Genomic DNA, 25,991 nt, shown 5'->3' on the forward strand with positions numbered 1-25,991 from the left:
GGGAGGTTGGGACCCAGTGGGACACAGAGGGAAGACCACGTGAGGACAGAGAGAAGATGGCCGCCCACAAGCCAAGGAGCGGAGGCCTCAGAAGGAACCCACTGGGCCAACACCTGGATCTCAGACTTCTAGCCTCAGAACTGTGAGGAAATTAACTCTGTGTTTAAGCCCCCAGCTGGGGTGCTTTGTGGCTGAAAGGGCATTCCAGGTGAGAAGCACACCCAAAGGCAGGGGAGGTCCTGGCGTGGGGCGTGTGCCCTGGGGTGATTTGGTTTGGCAGGAGTGGATGGGCGTTGTGGCAAGTAGAGCAAACCAGCCCTGGAAATAGGGTCGGCGGCAGACCGAGGAGGTGCCAAAAGCCAGATGAAGGAGGCTAGCCTTTCCTCTGCAGGCCGGTGCGCCTTTCGGGTGTGACCGGCGCCTGTGACTCAAGGGAGCAGCAGGCCAGGCAGGGCTGGAAGCCAAGGCCACCGTGTATTCCAGACCGGTGCGTCTGAGCCCTCAGGCCGCCGTGGTGGCTTCTGGAGACAGCAAACATGTTTTAATTTAAAAGTTCCAGGGGCACCTGGGAGGTTGTTGGTTAAGCACCAACATCGGCTCAGGGCATGATCTCGTGAGTTCGATCCTTGAGTCAGGCTCTGTGCTGACAGCACGGAGGGGGGAGCCTGCTTCAGATTCTGTGTCTCCCTCTCTCTCTGTCCCTCCCCAACTCACACTCTGTGTGTGTCTCTCTCTCAAAACTAAACATGAAAACAATTCTATATGTATTTTAATGTGTGAAACACAGGACTGAACGGTGGCTCTTTTGTGAAAAGGCAGAGCATTGATCAGGGCAACAAGGATCCTGCCAACCAGAATGGCCATCTGCCCTTGGCGGTGGAGTCAGGACAGAGCCCTGGATCCTCTTCCACCCTTCGCTCCTCCCTATCCACGGCTGTCCTTTTAAAACACAGGTCAGATTCTGTCACTCCCTGCCCTTCACAGCCCTGGGAAAAGCAAAGTGAGGCCCAAAAGGAATAGAGTGAGATCACTCATTTGCACAAACGGCTGGGGACCGTTTCATTCATTTGTTCCTTCAACAAACCCTTGGGGAGCACCTGCTATAGTCTCCGGGAGGCACCAGCACAGGGATGAGCGAATATAAACGTAATCTCTGTTCACGAGGCGGGGTGGGGGGGGGCTGTCATGGTCCAGAGTCGGGGGTGGGGGTGGGGCTACCATATAGTCCCCAAAATAAAAGATCTCAGCTGAGAAACTGCTGAAGAGAGCTTATTCTGGGGGGTATGGCCAAGCCGGGGAGGACAGCCAGAGCAGACTCCACGAGGAAAACACAGTTCCAGGATGATAGGCATTAAAGGGGTGCAAAGGAGAGAAGGACTTCTGCAGGCAGAGGGAGCAGCCAGGCCAGGAGGTGGGAAGGAGGTGGCAGGAGGCAGGACACAAGTGTGAGGGACTCTAAGACCCTGTGGCTGCAGGGGTGACCCGAGCAGGAGACAGGCTGGGGAGCAGAGACCGAAGGGGGCCCCTCACTTCCCTCACAGGTCAGGCCCCCCCCAGGTGCTCAGCCCCCTAAGCCTATCACAAAAGCCTCTGAGCACTTCCCGGCCAGGCCCGTGGGCTCCTTCCAGGCAAGGAGGGTTCCAGGTAGCACAGGGGAAGCCAGAACTCTGAAAACCCTTTACTTAATCTCATCAGTGAGACCAAGAACGGTCCCCACAGGCAGTAGGTGCTGGAAAGGTTCTCCAGCCCCAGGTTCAATGGAGGGAGATTTTTATTTACAACCCAGACCATCCCCCGGGATCCTGTCCTTTATCTCCTGCGCTCCCAGGGCTGTCTCAGAGGGACCCTCCACCTTCCTGGCTGTCACGTGTCCCAGGCTTGCCTCACTTTGTCGCTGTAAAATAAATAACTGCTCTCCAGTCTCCTCTTTCACCTCTCTCTCTCTCTCTCTCTCTCTCTCTCTCTCTCTCTCTCTCTCGCTCTCTTCCTCTCTCCCTCTCTCTCTCTCTCAGTGTCCTTGTCCTGAATTCTACCGGCTAACAAAGTCATCATAGACAAGAGTCACTTTCTACTGGCTAAATACCTAAACCTAACACAGTGCCTTCCAGAAATAGCGTTCCTCTGTGACCAAGGCGACCTTGAAGGCCTTAGAGACCAGGGGACAGAGTTCTGCATTCGCTCCTGGTAAAGTTTTAACGTTAATTTTTGAATTCGGCGTTATTTCATTTTCACTGTTTCTCACAGTGAGTCAACAAGTTTCCTTTTAACATCTGTTAATGATGGCAGTTTTAGAAAATTTAATAAGTATGAAAAACTGTGGAAAGAGAAAATCTGAACAACTAAAATCTGGGAAGCCGTGGTTCTGGGGAGACGAATGAAGCAATGGCAGGAGGAATGGAAAGAAGGGGACAGGATGTGAGAGCAGAACCGTTAGGTTCCTGATGGTTGGATGGGGGGTGAGGGTGGGCGTGGGGAGGGGTCCCAGCTGTGCTTTTCTCACACTAGCCCCCCCCCACTGGCCCCTTCCCAAGCACCTGTGTACAGAGGACTCGCATCTATTATTCTCCTTATTTGGTAGCTTCATAGCAACGCTCATGATCAGCGATGAGTAATTGGCTAGTGGGTTTGCTCCTCCCAGGGCTGGCGCGGTCCCTCACGGGCTCACCCTGGTCTCTGTGAGGTCCAGAGTGCCACCCGGCTGGGGCCAGGCGCGAGGTATCTGCCGGGCAAATATCTGGATGAACGGCCAGCAGGAAGGCTGAATGAACCTTTTTAAGACAGAGTAAGGGACACAGATGAAAAGGAAGGGGAGAGGTGCAGTGGGAAGGGGCTGGGGTCTCTGAGCCACCCACGTGGGGACCCCCTGCGCACAGTGTGAAAATAGGGACAGGACAGAAGCTGCTTAGAGGTCAGGGCTCATCAATGAAGCAACTTTCCCTCCATGCCTGTCAGGTTGAGTTTCCTCAACAAGTTCCTTGCTTCTCTTCCTAAAACAGAAGTCAGAACCTATAAAGAATGTGAAAACATTGTCACTCAAATGTTCACTCTTCCTAAAATCTGTAGTGTACTTTCCCAACTGTAGGCCTCTACACCTGGCATTCTGCTCCCTTAAAATTTCTTGCCTGTGGGCCTGGAAAAATGCCTGTCTATCTATCTATTTATTTATCTACCTATTTTGCACAAATAATAGACAAATACAGGGGCACTTGGGTGGCTCAGTCAGTTAAGCATCTGACTTTAGCTCAGGTCATGATCTTGCAGTTCATGAGTTTGAGCCCTGCGTCGGGCTCTGTGCTGACAGCTAGCTCAGAGCCTGGAGCCTGCTTTGGCTTCTGTGTCTCCCTCTTTCTCTGCCCCTCCCCTGCTCACACTCTGTCTCTCTTAAAAATAAACATTAAAAAAAATTTTTTAAATAGACCAATACAGACTTATAGAAAAATTCAAACATAGAAATTAGCAAAAGATGATAGAATCCCCTCCCTTAATTCTACTTCCATAGCAAACAGCTTGATATTATATATCCACTATTTTTTTAAGATGAATATTTTACACATACAAATAAAAATGGGGAATTTAGGTTTCTTAACATAAATAATGAAATTTTAAAGGTAGATATGATTATACTGTATATGTTTACTTGAAAACATGTACACTATTTTTCTGAGATACACTAAAGGTTATTTTACATTTTGGTAGATTTGGTAAAATTGTTATACAAAAACCTTTATTTATTCTTATTCCTTATATTTGTGATTTCCTATGTCCTTCTCCATATGTTCTCTTTGATACTGGATGCCCTGTTTTCCATTTTTCCAATCGGTGGCAGAGCAAATATTTTATTAGTGTTTGAGTTTATGTTTACATGATTCTTTTTTTAAGGTTTATTTATTTTTCCTGAGAGACAGCATGGTGGAGGAGGGGCAAAAAGACAGGGAGACAGAGAATCTCAGCCAGGTTCTGCAGTCATCACAGAGCCCGATGCAGGGCTCAAACTCATGAAACCATGAGATGATGACCTGAACCTAAGGAAACCGAGTCAGAAGCTTAACGGACAGAGCCATGCAGGCGTCCCTGTGTTTCCACAATTCACTGAGGTTGAACATTATATGTGTACTGGTCAATTATATTTCTTCTTCTGTGAATTGCTTGTTTACAAAAATAAATTTAATATGCTTATTTACAAATTGTCCTTGCCCATGTTTTCTTTATGTATTTGTCTTTTTCCAATCGATTTGTGGGAATTCTTTTTTTAATCTTTATTTATTTATTTACCTATTTGTTTTTGAGAGAGAGAGAGAGAGAGAGAGAAAGAAGGAGCGCATGTGTGCACTCAGGAGCAGGGAAGGGGCAGAGAGAGAGGGAGTCAGAGGATCCGAGTGGGCTCTGCACTGACAGCAGAGAGTCCAATGTGGGGCTCAAACTCATGAACTGTGACATCAGGACCTGAGCCAAAGTCAGACACTTATCAGCTGAGCCACGCAGGCACCTCTGAGGATTCTTTATTTACAATGGGTAGTAGTCCTCTGTGGTATGTGCTGCATGTATCACTCTGTCAATCGCCCATCTTACTGTGTACCAGCTTCTTAATGTATATGGAGTCAATGTTCTTTCTTTGTCTCCCAAGATTACATGAAAGTTTGTCTTAGGACATATAGAATAAGAGTGACACATTTGACTCTGTATAAGATAAAGATAATACACCTTTGTATACACAAAACACATATATATGCCTCAAATATTTTCTGTTCATACCTATATACATCAAATACTATTCCCAATGATTTTCTTTATCTTTTACTTCCTCATCCTAACAGCCCAGGGAGTGCACACCATCTATTACTATCCCAATTTTACAAGTAAAGACTGGGAGACACATAAGTTAGGACTCAGCACCTGCCTCCTGAGCCCACACTCTTACTCAATACGTCATTTTGACTCCGCACAACTTATCCTCTCTGTGTATCACAAAAACAACAGTAATTAACACAATGTGACAATGGCACAGAAACAGCAAGTATAAATAAAACAGAATACAGAAAAATCTTTTAACATAGAAAAGCTGAAGGTATAAAAGGACAAAACTATAAAATACTAGGGAACACAAACATAAATGATATTGGAAAAACTGTTTGGCATTAAGTCAGTCTAAATCAACTTTTTACATCACCCACCAAAGTGAAAACTAGAAGGAAAAAAAACTCCTTTAAAAGAGGATAATAGATCTCTAAAGTAAGAAGAATGGCGGGGGGGATGGACAGTTTGGATTATGTAAAAATGTTAAATGGCTACATTTTTTAAACATTCATTTTAAAAAGGTAACAATAGTCTGGGAAAAAGAACTGCCAAAAGTATGGCAAATAAATCTTATAAAAAACCTATATAAATTAGTAAAACAAAAAAAAAATTAAGCAAATAGGTGACCAAACCAGAAAGTACAACTTATAAACAAAAATGTGAAAAACCCATTCAGCCTAATTACGTTAAAAGAAATGCAACATTAAAAAGGGCCTCTGTTTTGCCTATTTTGTAAATAATATTGTCCTTGGGAAATGGGTGAAATCAAATGCACACTCACACAGAGTGTCGATACAGAGTAATTCAGTAACATATACCAAACACCATTAAAATAAATGTTCATGCCCCATTTACCTAGTAATCCCATGTTTGAGCATCTATTCTACAGATATGATCCAGAAACCTGGGGAAAATCATATGGACAGGATAGTTACTAAAGTATTGTTCTTTTTTTTTTTTTTTAAGATTTTATTTTTAAGTAACCTGTACCCTCAACCTGGGGCCTAAACTCATAACCTTGAGATCAAGAGTTGCATGCTCCACTGACTGAGCCATCCAGGCACCCCTAAAGCATTATTCATTACAGCAAGAAAACAGAAAAAAGAAAGGAAAGCAATCCAATTTTCAAGAACAGGGAATAGTTAAGTAAATTATGGAACAATCACCTACTAGAACATTATACACGTTTATTATTTAAAAAAAATTTTTTAATGCTTATTTATTTTTGAGAGACAGAGAGAGACAGTTCGAGCAGGGGAGGGTCAGAGAGAGGGAGATACAGAATCCGAAGCAGGCTCCAGGCTCTAAGCCAGCTGTCAGCACAGAGCCCGATGCGGGGCTCGAACCCATGAACCATGAGATCATGACCTGAGCCAAAGCCAGCCATTCAACCGACTGAGCCACCCAGGCGCCCCTACACCTTTAAAAATAATTGTGAAACTAGTAACATTTTTAAAACCCTATGCTATAATATCTAGTAGTACAAGCAGAAAGAAATACAGAAACTGTGTGGAATGGAGTCATGAGTTTCTCCAATTTCTAAATTCACTATGGATTTAGAAGGACCAAGTCCTTGCTCTGGCTGTACCTCTTCCACCCACCAGTCATTCTGACCTTGCCAAGTTACAAAAACCTTTCTATGCCTCAGTTTCCTTGCCTGTAACAATGAAGATCGTAAATGTAGCCACTTCATGGGAGTGTTTTGAGGATCAGATGAGCTAATACTTGGGGAAGAACTTGGCGCGGTACCTAGCACACAGTAAGTGCTCAGAAACGTTATTTTCATCCTATAAGGAAGGGCTAACATGTTTGCAGGGGGTAAATATCTGAGATGAGGAAGCTATTTCACAGGCAGTGTCTTTTCACTTGAAAGTTTAGTATTGTTAATTTCGTACTCCCTCTGCTTCTGCGGCTTTTTCTGCTCAGACAACACTTACACGAAAACCCACGTGGTGAAGGGAAGATTAAAGGAAATGAAACGTCTGCTCTCAACTAGGACCGTGTAAAAATACAGCCGGTGGAGCTCAGCGGGAAAGGAACAAACCCGAGCCCTGTGGATGAGTCTTGTAGTAGACGCAGAGAGCCCATGTCCTCTTCACTTTTCTGTTCTAATGACAGGGAAAAATCACATTGAGTAAACTTAAAATATCAACTTCCTGCATTACTGAGCTAAATATTTTAGCTTGGAAATTGGACCCGGTGGAAAAAAGGGAGAAAAAACCCCCAAAACCCTGAAAACTTCATTTCTAGAAAATCCAGTGGTGAAGAGATGTTTCAACGTAGCCTGTGCTTTGGTCAGGGCCAGGGCGGGGCCGGGGGTGCGGGAGGGGGGAGGGTTAGTGCAAAACACTGTCTAAACAGAAACCATATAATAAATAACTTCCTAGAAAAGCCTCTATCTTTGCCATATCTTTTAAGCACATAACATAAGCACAATGTTTGGCCCAGATACTAAGCACCGGGACATTATCAGGCCCTCTGCAAGATGGGAGGGCGCCCCGCACAGTGCTCGTCTTCAAGGAGAAGGCTCTAGAACCTTCCAGGGGGCTAAGAACCAGTCAAGTGGGTGGTTCTCTCCACAGGACTTCCCACATCGGTGACAAGAAGGCACAGAAGTAGCCCTATTCACATTGGTCATGAAAAGAGTTCTCCACACTGCCAGTAATTAGTACCCAGAGAGGATTTCTTTTCCTACAAAACTCTGCACATTAAAGTCAGCACTAATCATCCTTACTTTGCAAGACGAAAAAAGTGACAGGCGGTGAAAAAAAGTCTGTTTTTTCAAGATGCCAGAAGATGAGTTTTCAAATTCAGTTTTAGCTCAAAGAAGCATGTGTGTAGCATAAAGTCACCTAGCCCGTGAATCGCCAAAAGATGTGTTAATCCTGCCTTCGTCATATCTGGATCCACTGGGTGTGTTTGACATTATACCTAAGGCAGAAGAACCTCTTCCCCCAGATAGAGCTAGTCTTCTAAGATTTTCCATCCCCATCTTAAATAATAACCAACTCTGTACTTACTGCAAAGGGTTTCGCTTCTCGCGCCTCCCGGGAGCTGCTGACAATCAGCAAGGCAGCCACACTATTCTGGGGTTTGGTGCCGGCCAGGGAGGAAAACCACACTCTGGGGGCCGGGGCAGCGAGCATTTGAGCAAGCTTCATGCAGGAAGCAGGCGGTTCTCTGCTCTCCAGGGCTCCTGACAGCCTCTCCCCTCTCCGTCTCCCTCCCTCTGTCTCTCACAATCTCTCTCCCTCTCTTGCTCACTCTCTCACTCACACACACACACACACACACACACACACACACAAAGTGCAAAATCATTTCTATCCTACTGGTACTTAATTTGTACCTCTCTAAAAACATAAGGATTTAAAGATACAGGCTGACGAATTTCTGGCTGTTTCCTGAGACAATCAAACAAAAAAACCCAACAAAACAACCCAGTCTGTCTTCAAAGGTGAGTTTGCCCTGAAGCCTCAGGGCCCCCGTTACAGAATGTTCTAAGTGGGATGGGGAAGTCAAAGTCAGGTGATGGGTGATCCAGAAGCGTCTCAAAGCGGGCAGTTCTAGTGCGGGGACTGAAGCTTGCTGGGGACATAAAGCGGCTAAATCTCCAATCCCCCCATCACCTGTTGTAACTGCTTTCATCGCTCTAAAGATTTCCATACCTAATTTTGGATTCGGAGAGCTCCGGAATTGTCTGAGCACGCTCACCAAACCCGAGGTCCACGCCTCCCGCCCCCACAGATGGCCTGCACGCCCCGCTGATGATGCGATTGCCCTTAACTAGATGGAAGACATGCCGGGGAGGTAAATAAGCAACATATGTTCTATCCTCACTCACCGAGCGGCGCGGTCACTGGGCCGGGCTGAGCCTAGTCACTGCCGTGGCTGGAGCTTAATTGCTATTTTACCGGATAATAGGCGTGAAAAGCAGCCCCCTAGCTCTTTCACGGCAGAGGAAGTTTGCTGAGCCTCCAAGAAGGCTGAGGGACGCCCGGGGGTTCACTGGAATGCCACCCTCCCCCCAAATGCAACGTTGCCTTTCTAATGACAGATCCCAGGAGGGAGCTGCGGCCAGGCAGTTTAGAGCTGGCCTGCCCCTGTGAGAGCTGTGATTACGACTGTGGCCCCGTGCCACCCTGGCAAGTGCTGCTTTTTTGGTGGCCCTCTCTCTGTGCCTTAAAGAAAGCACGAGACAATGCATGGGACTTGCTCTCACTGAGGAATACCCATCCTCCTGGGCGTCAGGGGAATAAAGGGACCTAACTCACCCCGAGGGGAGAGGGGATCACCTCCGTGCATGGTCACCACGGCCCAGACACAGGAGGTGGTAGTGGCTGGGGCTCTACAAGTGACAAAACTCCAACTCAGCCTCGCTCAAGCAAAATAGCACATTTATTGGCTTGACTAACTGGAAACTCTAGGGATGAATTCGAGCTGGCTTTAAGCCAGGAGACCTGGAGGTTCAAACGTCATCGGGGCTTTCTTTTCATCACCTTGGTTCGCCTCAGCTTCCCTGGGTTGGGTTCCTTCAAACATTGGTGCACTTGGGACAAGAAAGGCTTTGCCAGCGGCATTCCATGACAAAGACTCCACGTCTTTAGCATCCAAGACCTTGGGAGAGAGGCGCTCCTCAGAAAGGAACCTTAGCGTGACAGCCCTGTCCGGTCACTGGGTGACTGACAGCCCCACTAGTTATAAGAGCAGTTCCCAAAAGAAAAAAAAATGCCACACAGGCAAAAAGATACAAACTAGTGCTTGGATTAAGCCTTTCATGTGATTGTGTCTTACTTCCCCAATTTGACTGGAAATCTATTAATAGAAGGATGTACACAAAAGTGCTAAGAGTGGTTATCTCTGATATTGTGGGTCATTTATTTTCTAAACTCACACTGTATCTTCTAAATTCTCTAAAAACAATAAAAATTATTAAATTGTATAATAATAATGCATTTTTAAAGTGTATTTATTTTTGAGAGAGAGACAGAGCTCGGAGTGGGGGAGGGACAGAGAGAGAGAAGGAGACACAGAATCTTTAGCAGGCTCCAGACTTGGAGCTGTCAGCACAGAGCCTGACCTGGGACTCGAACTCATGAAGCGTGAGATCATGACTTGAGCTGAAGTTGTACGCCTAACTGACTGAGCCGCCCAGGTGCCCCAATAATACGATACATTTAAAGCAGTTATTGCATGCTAAACAAGTCCTGCACACAAGCAAAAATATGTATAGAAAATCTATGAATAAACCTTGTTAGAAAATCATAGTCACCACCCCCCAAAAAATCTACAACACTTTACTGAATATCAGAAGTGAGGACTGGATGAAAAAAAATACCATGATATTCCAATTAAATATTCATTCTCCACAAAGTAATTGTATATATGTATTGCAGTTCCAATAAAAATTCTAACAGGTTTAAGAGGTGTGGAAAATGCTCTATATTTCTTTTTTATTTATTTATTTTGAGAAACAGAGAGGACGTACAAGTGAGGGAACAGCAGAGGGAGGGAGAAGGAGAGAATCCTAAGCAAGGCCTGCATTCGGCACTGAGCCCATTGCAGGGCTGGATCCCACAACCATGAGATCATGACTTGAGCCAAAACTGAATCAGACACTGACTGAGCCACCCAGGTGCCACAAGAATTTTGATTAAGATAAAGATCACATTACTAATATGAAGATAAAAAATGGATTGTTCTTAAAAATGCCATTGGGAAATTTGGCTAATTATTTGGATAAAAAAAAAAAGGCTTCTACTTCATACCCAAATGAATTCTGATAAAGATTTAAGTGGAGGGAAAAAATAAAAAGAAGCATTATAAGAAGTAGAGGAGAGGAGACTGTGAATCTGAACAAGGTGAGGAAGGCCTCTCTAAGCCCACACACAAAGGCAGAATACATGAAAAAGAAATAGATTTAACTTTGAAAATAAAAATCTTTGGGGCACCTGGGTGGATCAGTCAGTGAAGCGACCGACTCTTGATTTTGGCTCAGGTCATGATCTCACGGTTAGTGGGTTCGAGCCCCACCTCAGGCTCTGTGCTGACATTGTGGAACCTGCTTGAGGTTCTCTCTCTCTTCCTCTTTCTTTGTTTCTCCCCGACTTGTGCTCTCTCTCGCTCGCTCTCAATGTGCTCTCTGGCTCATTCTCAAAATAAATAAACTTAAAAAAAATTTTTTTAAACCAACCTCTGTTAATAATAAAACTCCTATAAATAAAGCATAAATGCCAATGACAGGATGAGACAAACATCTCTGCATAGCCTTTGGTTCAGTTATTCCACTTGTAGGAACGTGTCCTATGAAAATAATCATGAATGAATGCAAAGCACTATGCATGGGAGTTACATGTTTATCCTTGATTATAACAATGACAACAAAGGAAATAATTAAAAGTCTAATTAGTTAGATTACGGTAGGAAGATCCATGTAATTAAATATTATGCAGCCATTAAAAGTGATACTATATCAATATTCCCTATGGGGCATCTGGATGGCTCAGTTGGTTAAGCATCTGGCTTCAGCTGAGGTCATGATCTTGCAGTTCATGAGTTCAAGCCCCATGTCAGGCTCTGTGCTGACAGCTCAGAGCCTGGAGCCTGCTTCGGAGTCTGTGTCAGAGTCTGTGTTTCCCTCTCTCAGCCCCTCTCCTGCTCGTGCTCTGTCTCTCTCTCAAAAATAAATATTTAAAAAAATTTAATATTCCCTATGATGTACATGTAAAAATCCTTAACAAAATACCAACAAACCAAATCTAGCAACATATATAAGGATTATACACCATGACCACGTGGGATTTATCCCAGGAATTCAAGGTTGGTCCAACAGTGACAACCCAACAATATAATACACCATAGTGATAGAGTAAAAGATAAAACCACAGGATTGTGCATCAGTAAGTGCAGGAAAAGCACTTGATAAAATCCAGTGCATTTTCATGATAAAAATATTTAACAATATTTTGTCAACAGGAATAAAAGGGAAACGCCTCGACATGATAAGGGCCAACTACAAACATCACACTTAATGGTGCAAACCTGAAATCCTTCCTCTAAGATCAGAAACAAGATAAAGATGTCTCTGCTCTCACCACTTCTGGCCAACATTATAGCAGAGTCTTTAAGCCAGGGAAATTAGGCAATAAAAACAAAGGCATCCAGATCAATAAGAAAATTATAACTATCTCTATTATCTCATGATTATATATACAAAAAGTCTCCCAAAAAATCTACAACAAAACAGAGCTAATAAACCTGTTCAGCAAAGTTGTAGGATACATTTTCATTTCTATATACTTGCAGTGAACAATCCAAAATATTAAGAAAACAATTCTGTTTATAATAGCACCAAGAGGAATAAAATACTTAGAAATATGTTTACTAAAAGACGTGTAAGAGCTGTACACTAAAAACTATGAAACACTGAAAAAAATTAAAGAAGACTTAAACGGACAGACGTCGCCTGTGCATGTACTGTAAGACTTGAGACGGCAACACGCCTCAGGTCGAGCTACAGATTCAACACAATCCCCATCAAAACCCCAGCTGCGCTTTCTGCAGCAATTGACAAGCTAATTTTTTAACTCATATGAAAATGCAAGGGACTCAGAATAACCAAAACAATCTTGAAAAGAACCAAGTTGGAAGACTCACACTTCCAAATTTTCAAGCTTATTACAAAACTATAGCAATCAACACTGTGATATTGACACAGAGAGAGACATAAGCAGATCAATAAAACAGAATCGAGGGTGCAGACATGAACCGATGCATTTACGGAAGTTGATTTTTGACAAGAATGCTGATGAGACCATTCAATTTGTCTTTTCAACAAATAGTGCTGGGGCATCTGGATATCCATATACAAAAGAACGAAAGTAGATTTCTATTTCATACCACACACAAAAATTACTTCTAGAATGTAACAGCTAAAAATATGAAAGTCTTAGAAGAAAACATAAGTATAAAGCTTCATGACCTTCAATTAGACAATATTTTCTTAGATATTAAACAAAAGCAACAAACCAAAGACTCCATAAATTGTACTTCATTAAAAAAAGCTTTTGTGCTTCAGAGGGCAGTGAAAATATAACCCATATAGTGGAAGAAAATATTTGCAAATCATATATCTGATAAGGATCTATTCTCCAGAATACATAAAGAACTCTTACAACTCACTAATAAAATGACAAATAACTAAAAATGGGTGAACGATTCAGACAGACATTTCTCCAAAGAGAATATAAAATATACAAATGGCGGGGTGCCTGGGTGGCTCAGTCAGTTAAGCGTCTAACTTCAGCTCAGGTCATGATCTTGCAGTTCGTGGGTTCAAGCCCCGTGTCAGACTCTATGCTGAGAGCTCTCTCTCAAAAATAAATAAACATTTAAAAAATTTTTGTTAGGGGCGCCTGGGTGGCTCAGTCGGTTAAGTGTCCAGCTTTGGCTCAGGTCATGATCTCATGGTTCATGGGTTCGAGCCCCGCGTCAGGCTCTGTGCTGACAGCTAGCTCAGAGCCTGGAGCCTGCTTCAGATTCTGTGTCTCCCTCTCTCTCTGACCCTCCCCTGCTCATGCTGTCTCTCTCTGTCTCTCATACATAAACAAACAATAAAAAATAAGTAAACCTTTAAAAAAAGATTTTAAAAAATTTGTTAAACATACTTAAAATATACAAATGGCAAATAAGCACATAAAAATATTCAGCATCATTAGGCATTAGAGATATGCATATCCAAGTTTCAATGAGATACCACTTCACACCTGCTAGGGATGGGTGAAATCAGACAACAAGTGCAGGAAAGGATGTGGAGAAATCAGAACCTTCATACATTGTGGGAATGTCAAGTGGTGTGGCCACTGTGACAATATAAAACAGTTTGGCAGTAGCTCAGGAAGTTAAGCACAGAGTTACCATTATGATCAATGCAATTCCACTCCTTGACCCTATAAAACTGAAAACAGAGGCGCCTGGGTGGCTCAGTTGGTTAAGCGTACGACTTTGGCTCAGGTCATGATCTCACGGTTCGTGAGTTCGAGCCCTGCATCGGGCTCTATGCTGACAGCTCGGAGCTCAGAGCCTGGAGCCTGCTTCAGATTTTGTGTCTCGCTTGCTCCATGCCTTTCCCCTGCTCTCTGCCCTCCCCCCTCATACTCTGTCTCTCTGTCTCTCTCTCTCAAAAATAAACATTAGAAACAAAAACAAGAATTCAGACAGAAGCCTGTATGTAAGTACTTGTAGCAGCACTATTCATGACAGCCAAACAGTGGGGGGAAAATGTCCATCAACTGATGAATGGGAAAACAGAATGTGTACATCCATAGCATGGAATATTATTATCAGTAAAAAGGAATGAAGTAAAAAAATAAAGGAATGAAATCCTATCATAGATGCTACAACAGAGATGAACCTTGAAAACATTATATTAAGTGAAAAAAGTCAGACACAAAATGCCACACACTGTTTGAGTACATTCGTGTGAAATTTCCGGAAGAGGCAAATCCATAAACACAGAGTAGATTAGGGGTTACCATGAGATGAAGGGAGGGGCACAAGGTGGGGGGTGACTTCTAACAGTTCCAGAGTTTTTTTGGGGGGGGGGGGAGGGCGATGAAATGTTCTGGAATTTGGTAGTGTTGATTGTTGAACAACTTTGTGAATAAAAGAGAAAATCACCATATTGTATACTTTAAAAGGTGAAATTCATGGTATGTGAATTATATCTCAACTTCAAAAGTAATACTGTAAAATATTTGATGATAAGGAAAAATGATGATAATATATTTAGAGGAAAATTGATTATAAATAGTGTATAAAGTAGGAGGCCATATTTAATTAGAGAAAATAAAAAAAGACTGAGAGAAAATTTATATATTAAAAATAAGGGTGCCAAGGCACCTGGGTGGCTCAGTAGGTTAAGCATCCAACTTCAGCCCGGGTCATGATCTCATGATTCATGGGTTAGAGTCCTCTCTCTGTCCCTCCTACACTTATGCACATGCATGCTCTCTGCTTCTCAAAATAAATAAACTTTTTGAAAAATTGCTGTTCTTGGACTCTTGTGGAAGATCAGTTGGCTGTATATGCATGAATTTACGTCTCAAGTTTCTATTCTATTCCATTGGTTTGTATATCTGTCTTTATGTCACTATGATACTGTTTTGATTACCGTAGCTTTTTGCATACTTTAAACCAGGAAGTGTGATATTCCTAGCTTTGTTCTTCTTTCTCTGGATTGATTTGGCTACTCATGTTTTCTTTGCAGTTCCATATGAATTTTAGAATTGTTTTTTCTTTTTCTACAAAAAATACCATTGGGATTCTGATAGGGTTTGAAATGAATCTATAATGGGGAAAGGATAGTTTTTTCAGTAAATGGTGTTGGGAAAAATAGATAGCCACATGCAAAAGAATGAAACTGAACCACTGTAGCATACATAAAATCAAATCAAAATGGGTTAAAGAATTAAACACAAGACCCAAAACTATAACACCTCTAGAAAAAAAACAGAGCAAAAAACCTTCATGACATTGGTCTTGGTAATGACTTCATCAATATGACACTAAAACCACAGGCAATAAAAACAAAACTGAACAATCAGAACTATATCAAACTAAAAAGTCTTCTGCACAGTAAAAGGAAATAATGTAACAAAGTGAAAAGGCAACCTACAGAATGGGAGGAAATACTTGCAAACCATAAATCTGATAAGGGGTTAATATCCAAATTTGACAAGGAACACCTACAACTCTATAGTGAAGAAGAAGAAGAACAACAAAAAACCCCAATAACTGATTAAAATATGGGCTAAGGACTTGAATAGACATTTCTTCAAAGACATGCAAATAGCCAACAGGCATGTAAGAAAATGATCAACATCACTAGTCGTCAGGGAAACGTAAATCCTAATCGTAATGAGATGTCTCACCTCACACCTGCTGTGATGGCTATTGTAAAAAACATTAAAAAACCTCACATATTGGTGAAGATGTGGAGGAGTTGGAACTCTTGTACATGACTGAGGAGAGCACAAAATGGTTCTGCCACTATGGATGGTGTATGGTACAGAGGTTCCTCAAAAAATTAAAGCTAGAACTACCAGATGATCTAACAATTCCACTTCTGGGTATTTATCCAAAAGAATTGAAATCAGGCCCTCCAAGGCATATTAATACTCCTGTGTTCGTTGTGGCACTATTCACAACAGCGAAGATGTGGAAACAACCTGAATGTCTATTGACAGATGTGACAGATGAAGGATAAAGAAGATCTGATGCACACACACACACACACACACACACACACACACACACACACACACTGGAATCCTATGTAGCTTTAAAAAGAAGGAAATCCTGCAATATTTAACAAGCTGGATAAAACGTGAGGACATCCTACTAAGTGAAATAAAGAAGTCACAGACAGACAAAAACTGCTTGATTCCATTTACTTGAGTATCTAGAATAGTCAAATTCATAGAATCAAAGAGTGGAATGGTGATTTCCAGGGGCTGGGGGAAAGGGGAAATGGGAAGTTACTAATCAATGAGCATAAAGTCTTGGCCAAGCAAGATGATTAAACTCTAGACATCTGCTATAAAATATTGTACCTGTAGTTAACAATAATATGGTGTACACTTAAAAATTTGCAAAGAGGTTAAATCTCATGTTAAGTGTTCTTATCACAATAAAATAAAACTCAAGAAATAAAATAAATTACAAAAAAGAGCTATCTCCAGTTGGTAGTATTAACTTCCATTATGCTTTAAAGATTTTTCTACACTAATTGCAATAAGTACATAACAGTCTTAAAACTTAAAAAATATTATTTAGGGGGCGCCTGGGTGGTAGTTAAGCATCTGACTTTGGCTCAGGTCGTGATCTCATGGTTCAAGAGTTTGAGCTCCAGATTGGGCTTCTGCTGTCAGCACAGAGCCCACTTCAGATCCTCTGCCCCCTCCCCTGCTCTCTCTCTCAAAAATAAATAAACAAAAATATATAAATAAATAAATAATATTACTTAGGCATAAGAACTACTATCTATCATGACAGCATCAGACTCTATTTGTGACTAATGGCTTATATTGCAGAAATTAAGTTCATTTGACACAATGAAGATTTTTTTGTGTGGCCCAAGACTTTTTTTTTGAGAGAGAGAGAGAGAGAGAGAGAGAGAGAGACTGACCGCTCATGAGCAGGGGAGAGGGGCAGAGGGAGAGAGAGAGAATCCCAAGCAGACTCCATGCTCAGCATGAAGCCCAACACAGGGCTCGATCCCTAGACCCTGGGATCATGATTTGAGCTGAAATCAAGAGTTGGACACTCAACCACCTGGGCCACCCAGGTGCTCCAAGACTTTCTTAATTACAGAAATAATTAAACCCAGGATGAGATACCCTATGCAAGGACCACAAAATCTCTACTCCTGGACTAGGAAAGAACAGGGTCAGGTGATGGGTTAGGATGGCATGTTTGAGGTGTTCATTTGCACAGAGGCTGGGCAGTGTTGGGTGGTCTAGCCCCAAGAGCTGCATTGATGAGTCCAGACCAAGGCTGAAGGAAACCTCTGTGCAGGCTGAGCTCCTAAGTGCCTCCGTGGGAAACCCGCCAGCTCTCTACAGAACAGAATTTCCTAAACCTTAGCCAAAAATTGAAGCCTAAAAATGCTCTGTTTTGCTCTTGCAAAATAAATTTATCAACTCTAAAAATAACTAGGACAAAGCCAAATGATGAAAGTGACTCTGAATGGGTTTCAAACAGATGTGTAGCAAATTTTTGCAAAGAATGTCAAGAGTCAGATCCGTAGGACTCCTGCATTAGCAGAGAGGTACCCAAGAAAATCTTTTATTATTTTTTTTAATGTTTATTTCTGAGAAAGAGAGAGAGTATGAGTCGGGGGGGGGTTGCAGAGAGAGAGAGGGGGACAAAGGATCCAAAGTGGGCTCTGGGCTGATAGCAGCAAGCCCAATGCTGGGGCTCAGACTCACGAACCATGAGATCATGACCTGAGCCGAAGTCAGATGCTCAACTGATTGAGCCACCAGGCGCTCCCAAGAGAATCTCTTATGACACTGGGTAAAAGGACACACTCCCAGGGCAAAAGCGGTGGAGATCTTCATGGGTCTCTAAGCTTCATCCAGCCAGCAGCAGGTCCAGTGTTTATCCCCAGAAAATGAGTATAAATAGAAAATGTTTATCTGATGAGTCGGTAGATCATAATGAATATGCTAATCTACTAAATACAATCTGAAACTTAACATTTGCATGTAGTACGGAAATATATTGCCCTTCTCTGTAAATATCTATAAAGCCTGACCATAAACACTCATTCAGACTAAGAGGAACTTGACTTCTATGTTAACCTAACCATCTCTTTGGAGGACTTTTTAATTTAGTTCTAAAACATAGCATTTCACTGTAAGAAATTGCATAGAGAGGAGTAATTACGGAGGGAGACACACTGCCCTGGGAGAGTGGTGCTTAGTGAAGCTGGCCTTCTTATGAGCTGTGAGGCGAGGGTCATCACATCCTTCCCAGGAGAACAGAAAGGGGAGGTTCTTTCTGTAAACACACAGCCAGGAACGAGAAGTTTGTTGGCTTACAAGTTACCATATGCTGATATGTTTTCTTTTTTCTTTTTTTTTTAGTTTTTTAAACTTTATTTACTTATTACTTTTGAGAGAGAGAGAGAGAGAGACCAAGAAGGGGAGGCGCAAAGAGAGAGAAGGAGAGAGAATCCCAGGCAGGCGCCACACTGTCAACCTGGAGCCTGACCGGAGATGATGACCAAAACCAGAGTTGGATGCTTAACCTACAGAGCCACCACGTGCCCCTGATGTGTTTTTGTGTTTTTGTTTTTAGAAAAGCATCGCTGTAGGGGCGCCCCTAGTCAGTCGGTTAAGCTTCGACTCTCGGTTTCAGCTCAGGTCATGAGCTCAGGGTTTCATGAGTTCAAGCCTGGTGTTGGGCTCTGCACTGACAGTGCCGAGTCTGAGTGGGATTCTCTCTTATTCCCTCCGTCTCTACCCCTCCCCCACTCACACTGTTTCTCTCTCAAAATAAATAATTGAACTTAAAAAAATTAAAAGATAAATAAAAGAAAATCCTTAAAACAAACAAACAAAAAAGCACTGCTGTTGCACCAGGTTAGTTTACACGCCTGAATCCTGAGAGGTCAGCAGCCATGAGTCTGGCTCTGGGATGACCCCCAGCCCCGCGGTCTCCCCTCCTCAGCACTGACACCTTTGCTTCTAGTGATACACCCCCCCACACTGCACCCCCCACCCCGGCGTGTGAAATGCTGAGTGAGGCTAGCATATGTCTGAATTTGTTTAATTAGCCAGGAATAGGGAAGCAGCGACTCTTTTGGTTTCCAGGCAGATGTTAAACTAATTTTGGGAAAGAACAAGAGCCCCAGAGAGTTTGAAGAGTGACTCAGCTTCAGTCCCTCACAAGTGCCGTGGCACTTGGGGACATGTTCCTCCACGGACTCTCCCACCATGGGGACTGTGAATCGGCCAGGGCCCTCTCAGACCTCCAGCTGCTCTTCCTCCCAGCCTGGTGGGCTCCCCGGTCTCAGGTTGCTCCCTCCCCTGCCAGACTCACACTGCCCCCCCAACCCATTCAGAACCCCGAGATCCTTCCGCCACGCCCCTCACCAGCCCCGGGTGCCTTTACTCTCGCCCCGCTCCGCAGCCACCTGTCAGGGACCGCTTTGTCCCCAGCGCGGGCCTCCAAAGGGAACCATAAAGACAGAACTCGCCTGAGAGCGCCTGGCCCTTGGTATCTCTGAGCCACTGATGTGTTTTCACTCTAACCGGCTTCTTGCGGAGCCTTCCCCAAAAGCATTTATTTTAAGAATATCTCGGTCAAGTTTAATTCAGAAAGGGAAGGTCATTCGCTTGGCGGTGAGCGCAGGCCAGGCACTAATCTCCAAGTCAGCGGGGCCACGCACAAAGCTGACCTCTGATCTGCGATCAGTCTCATCCCTGAACCGAATTTGGGATGGCAGGGGTGGGGAAGAACGATGTCAGCCGTTCTTTTCCAACCCCCCAGCAACACCCTTCGATCTCTGGTCCCGCCTTCCTCTGTGTGCAGGAAGGGAAAACTGGGTAGCTGTCCCTAAATCCACAGAAAGCGGAAAGAAGAAATGAGTACAGTTACAGGCAGCAGTTAATGAAACAAAAACATTTTTTAGAATGGTCTTGAAGATTTTAAAAAAACCTAAAATTAAAAACAAGAAAGAGGATGTAATTACATATATGGCTTTGTAAACTAGGCAAAACAGATAATTTTCTAGGAAAACACAGATTACCAAAATTAACTCAAGAAGAAACAAGCAGTCCCACAGAAAAAGGGCAAAGGATAAGAAACGGCAATTCACAAAGGGAAAAATACTGTAAACATATGAAAAGATGCTTCGCCGACCGAGTATCCAACAGACACAAACTAAAGCAATAAGATGTTTTTAAAAGCCCATTGCATGGACAAAGATATTCAAAAGGGATAAAAGTGTTGGCAAAAATGTAGGAAATACACACTTTCACACCGTTGTGTGTGTGGCTCCTGGGAGGAGAGGTTGTAAAGAGGGACTGTTCATATTTTACTCTATTTCCATATTTGAATTTTCATAAGAATATGTTTTTGTATTATACCTGAAAATTTTTTTAATTAATTTATTTTTTAATGTTTATTTTTGAGAGAGAGAGAGTGGCGGAGGTGCAGTGAGAGAGGGGTCAGAGGATCCAAAGCAGGCTCTGCATTGACAGAAAATGGTACTTTGAAATAAGGACATAGGGGCTCCTGGGGGTCTCAGTCAGTTAAGCGTCCGGCTTCGGCTCAGGTCATGATCTCACTTTTCATGGGTTCAAGCCCCGCATCGGGCTCTGTGCTGACAGCTCAGAGCCTGGAGCCTGCTTCAGATTCTGTGTCTCCCTCTCTCTCTGACTTTCCCCTGCTCGTGCTGTCTCTCTGTGTCTCTCAAAAATAAATAAAAAACAGAAAAAAATTGTTTTGAAATAAGGACATGGTTGTAAAATAGTTATGGATCTGAAACATAGCAGGTAAGAGAAGGAGAAAGAGAAAAATAAGCAGCAGCGTGCAGACCTTATACAACATAGAAAACCACACCTGCAAAACATTAGCTCCCTTAGAGCAAACCTCTGTTCCATTCACTGCATAGCCCTCTGCCTCCCGCACCGCGCCCAGCGCAGAACACTTCGTAAGTGTTTGTTGAGTAAATGAAGGAAAAAATGGGACTAGAGAATATTAAAATGTACTCTGGGAATTTCAAGTTCTAAAGAAACAAATGAAACAATTTTGTTCACATATACTTCAAAAATTCAAAATATAAAATTATTTTTGCTCAAATCCTGTTATACTCTTAATATAACCATTAAGTTGGGAATTTATGCTTCTACTGGTCATTTTTCTGCAGTGGACTTTCAATTAAAAGAATGTGGGGGCATCTGGGTGGCTCAGTTCATTAAGCATCTGACCCTTGATTTCGGTTCAGGTTATTATCTCAAGGTTCATGAATTTGAGCCCTGCATTGGACTCTGCACTAACAGCATGGAGCCTGCTTGGGATTCTCTCTCTCTGTCTCTCTGTCTCTGTCTCTGTCTCTCTCTCTGCCCCTTCCCCACGCATGTGCAGGCTCTCTTTCTCTCTCTTTCAAAAATAAATAAACTTAAAAAAAAAGTAAGGTTAAAAAAATGTGGTTAGTCTGGTTACTGTATTTTCACAATATATTTTCATAATATTCATGAGTTGGTATTTATATTTGTTAAAATTCACAGTTTTCCCCTTTTCTATTTTGTAGCATTATGTAAGTCCAGGAAAGTTAATATAGCAAAGTGGTACACTGAAATGTAAAAGTTAGGTGAGAGTGATATAAATAGAATTCTTAACAATGATAGGATCACTATTGAATTAACTAAAATGCAAGACAGATGCGTGTCCTCTACGTCAAGTGGTAGGCCATAGAGGCGGTTAAAAAGGGACGTGCAGGGCACCTGAGTGGCTCAGTCGGTTGGGTATCTATCTGACTCTTGGTTTAGGCTCACACTGTGATCTCATGGTTCTTGGGTTTGAACCCTGCATTGGGCTCTGTGCTGACAATGCTAAGCTTGCTTGGGATTTTCTGTCTCCCTCTTCTCTCTCTCGCACTCTCTCTCAAAATAAACACACATTTTTGAAAAGGGAAGTGCAAATAGGAGGTATAATGGCAAAGACTAAAAAATTGAAGTTTAGGGTCACCTAGGTGGCTCAATCAGTTGAGCATCTGACTTCGGCTCAGGTCATGATCTCATGGTTGTGGGTTCGAGCCCCACGTTGGGCTCTATGCTGACAGCTCAGAGCCTGGAGCCTGCTTTGGATTCTGTGTCTCCCTCTCTCTGCCCCTTCCCCACTTGTGCTCTGTCTCTCAAAAAATAAATAAATGTAAAAAAAAATTTTTAAGAGTCCACTTAAAAAAATTGGAATTTATTGGACCATTCATCCATTTATTTGCTCCTGAGGCTAGAGTACTTTATTGTTTTCATGAAGCTACTGAAATAGTAGCAGTAAAGCAGGTTATGCCTTCCATGTCACTTTCAAAATACAATGGCCTCTTTGGTCAACCAACCAAGTTCTTCCTCAAGGGCAGAATAACGTTTCTCAGTGCAAGCCTGGACCATTTATCACCGAAGGAGAAGAATGAAACTACCCGGGCGTCATTTAAAGTGTACTCCTCAGAGATAAAACACACGCAGACACACACCAATGAAATGTTTTTGAAGAACAGCCCCCGGGTTGATGATACACGTTTTGGTCAGAAAGAAAACATAACAAGATATTAGCAAAACTCCTCTAGCAAATGCCACACTGAACATCAAGGAACACCAGCGGGACGCCGTGTGGAAGAGGAAGGAACGTGAGCTTGCGTGTGGGCTGGCAGATCACTCAACTCACCATTGACTGAAACCTGCGAGCAGGGTATGCATCAGTACCTTTCACGTTTGAGGTTCATATTCGAAGGCCAAGGTACTCAGCAGGGAAGGAGCCCAGGGACCTAGGCCGACGGAAGACCTGGTACGTGTCCAGCCAGGAGGAAAGAAAAGGGGCTGCTCTCAGCGTGACTGCCCTGAACACCAGTCTGCACCACTGCTCATGTACTCAGAGGAGGGCTGGTGATCTAAATAATCTGATCTTCATTTAGTACTGAAAAAGGGATAAACATTTTGAATCAAGCTACAGTCATGGACAATCTGTCGTTTCAATGTGCAATGGGACAGTGAGTGCCAGGGTTTGCTTTCCCCTCGAACATACAGGCTATTAAAGGGAAGGCACTTACATGGATATTAGAAATCAAGATAAAACGATTTCTTCGTGGCGTGGAGAATGCCTTTAAAGACCATTGCTGCGATCTCAAATGACTGGCTTACGTCGTCCATGTCAGAAATCAATATTTGGAGCAGTGTGAATCTTTGCCAAAATATCGTGATTTTTTTTAATGCTAAAATGTCAGGATAACTTGACATATCCAAACTGTAATGTAAGTAGCTAAGTCTCCCTAAGTTTGACCTCCCCAGTAGTTGGCAGTTTTCATTACAAATTAATTTTTCATATGTTATTGCATATTTTAAAATGACACTGAGATGTTGCAGAGCAATATAAACAAGCATTTTTGTGATGACTGAACCCTCTCCTGTATGAGAGAGAGGACATAAAACTTGAAAACAAGGCAGGGATCAAACCTCAAAAACCTTTGCCTGCACTGCTGAGGTGTGTGGACTGGGTAACCCCTAGTCAGTGAGGACAGTTCAAGCAAAGAAGCAAAATGATCAGAATCCCATTTTAGAATGACTGCTCTGATGACAGCGTGGAGGACAAAACAAGCATCGTAGCCGGAAGCAAGGAGCCTGCTAACAGGCAATCTCAACAGTTCAGATGAGAAATAACAATCGAAGAGAGTGACAGCAAAATTCAAAAGAGGCTGAATCAAAAGACACCTAAATGGAAATAACAGGACCTGATCACCAGGCGGGCTCGGGGGAGGAAGAGGGAGTTTCCTGGTTTGAGCACAACCTGCTGAGATTTACCATGTGTACTAGTTACCTACCGCTGTCTAACAAGTTACCCACAAGGCTCAGCAGCTTGAAACAACCAACATGTATTACCTTAGAGTTTCTGTGGGTTAGGAATCTAGGAGAGGTTCACCTGGGTTGTTCTAGTTCAAGGTCTCCCATGAGGTTGCAATCAAGATGTCAGCTGGGGCTACATCATCTGAAGGCTCTACTGGGGCTGGAGCTCCAAGGAGTTCACTCACACGCCTAGCAAGTAAGTGCTGGGTGATGGCAGGAGAGGTCAGTTCCTTTGAAGGGCACCCCCACCCCATGAGGTTGCTTAAATACCCTTCTGTTACGGCGCTTGGATTCCCCCAGACCAAGAGACCCAAGGAAGAGAGGGCGAGGGGGAAGCCACAAATTCCCTAATGACTGCGAAGTCTCACACCATCACTTCTGCCTTATTTCAGTCATTAGGAGAAGGTCAGGAAGCCTCGCCCACATTCAAGGATGGGGAATTAAGCTCCGTTCCTTGAAAGGAAAAGTATAAATAGTGAGCGGATATGTTTTTAAATCATTACATCACGTAAGTGGACAATGAATTCAATTCATGCTGAATTTGAAATGCTTAAGACATTCAGTGGAAGTGTTCAGCAAGTAGATGAACGTACCCCAATACAGTCACTGCTCAGTTTAGTGAGAACAAAGTATAGCGGTGCCTGGGTGGGTCAGTTTTTGAGCATGTGACTCTTGGTTTTTGCTCAGATCATGATCCCGGGGTTGTGGGATCTTCTGTGTTGGGCTCCACACTGAGCAGAGTCTGCTTAAGATTCTCTCTCCTTCTCCCTCGGCTCCTCTCTCCCATTTGCACTCTCTCTCTAAAAAATATAAAAAACAACTTTAAAAATAAAAAAAAGAATGAAGTTTATAAAATGACAGAGTTGGAAGTAAGGTCACAGAATTAAGGAGAAAATGAAAGCTGAAGGAAGTAGGGTCAGCCTAACTTCACCATGAAAGGAAGTCAACAGTTAGGGATCAGAGTACGGGATTTGGGTGGAAAAATGTGACAAAGGTCTTGGTAGAATCCCTTGTCTATGGACTTGGGCCAGAGGAGGGACCTCTTTACTTGCGACAGAAAGAAAAGAAGAGAGCATGGGTGCTATCTAGTGTGCTCCTGTCTCGAAGGCCACTAGATAGGCAGCAGACCATATGTTAGAAATTCAGACGTGGCCCCTTGCAGAGCACATCTCTAATTGGTTTCTTACCCCAGTCTCCCTCCCTTCTCTTGTAGGAAGACCCTTGTTGCTACGTCTCCCTGGCCTGTTGTAGGCTTGTGGTTCTGACTTACGTGCTTTCCTGTTCCAGAACCGCTCATAAACCCTCCTCCTCCCTGGAGATGGCGTCTGATTGCACCGCCTCTCAAAGAAGCGTGACTTCAGCTTGTCCTCAGAATCTCTCCTGTGAGAAGTACCCATCGGGAGCCCTGACAGTCTTGGTATCTTGGAGCCCTGCCCCGCTCCCAGTCTGCGGCCTACTGGGATCCCTGCCTGGATCCCTACGGGTATAGATGAGATAGTAAAATATCTTTGAATCATAGTCTGTCACATTCCTCAGTGTGGAACAGATGAAACTGTGCTAGTGCTGGTGTTTCTGTACTAGAACTCCACTTTAGTGTCTAGATTCTTTGATGTAGTGCCTTCCAGTTCCATTAAAATTTGTTTTAAGATGATGTTAAACGCAAATGTAGCTCCTTTTCTGCTTTTTTTATAGTTTATTGTCAAGTTGGTTTCCATATTCTCCTTTTCTGCTTTTTATGACCTCAGCAAAATTTGACCAACAGTAGATGAACATTAAACCATGACAATTCATGGAAATGAATACACTGATACCAGCGAGTCCCCATTTCAGCTGTTACCATGGTGACAATGTGCACGATGGACCGTGCCCGATGGCCATTCAAAGGTGCCATTCTTTGAAACATCTTATTAGGCACAAGCTATTAAAACTAATGAAGTCATGGAGAAATTTCTTATTGTTGAAGTCTTAATTAAGAAGGTTTTGAGCTACTAATACTTTAGCTACTATTTTTAAAGCATCTACTAGAGTCCAAACACTTTCCTAGGATTTTTTGCGTAAGTCGTCACATTTCAT

At 43.1% G+C, this 25,991-nt stretch overlaps 1 protein-coding gene and 1 long non-coding RNA gene across 9 annotated transcripts in view; one reads left to right on the plus strand and one right to left on the minus strand.

Moving 5' to 3' along the window:
- The window catches only part of SPECC1 (sperm antigen with calponin homology and coiled-coil domains 1), a 273,383-nt gene that overhangs the window by 210,203 nt on the left and 37,189 nt on the right, over positions 1 to 25,991 (minus strand). For 4 of the 8 annotated variants that reach the window (XR_003904298.1, XM_029926750.1, XM_029926757.1 and 1 more), the window contains exon 1: positions 7,815 to 8,020. The exons of 3 other annotated variants lie outside the window; for them this stretch is intronic. Coding sequence is in view for 3 of the 5 variants with exons in the window: in XM_029926750.1 (XP_029782610.1) it covers positions 7,815 to 7,955 (141 nt within the window). In the remaining 2 variants the exon portion in view is untranslated. Of the gene's footprint in view, positions 1 to 6,731; positions 6,903 to 7,814; positions 8,021 to 25,991 lie in introns of those variants that run through there. One more of the 8 variants, XM_029926751.1, reaches the window with a different exon arrangement.
- Positions 7,955 to 25,542, plus strand: LOC115281424. The gene is made up of 3 exons (XR_003904301.1): positions 7,955 to 8,251; positions 8,453 to 8,604; positions 25,206 to 25,542. It is a non-coding gene; the product is annotated as an uncharacterized LOC115281424 (long non-coding RNA).

The sequence above is a fragment of the Suricata suricatta genome, chromosome 17 (assembly GCF_006229205.1).
Source record: "Suricata suricatta isolate VVHF042 chromosome 17, meerkat_22Aug2017_6uvM2_HiC, whole genome shotgun sequence".
Taxonomy (NCBI): Eukaryota; Metazoa; Chordata; class Mammalia; order Carnivora; family Herpestidae; genus Suricata; species Suricata suricatta.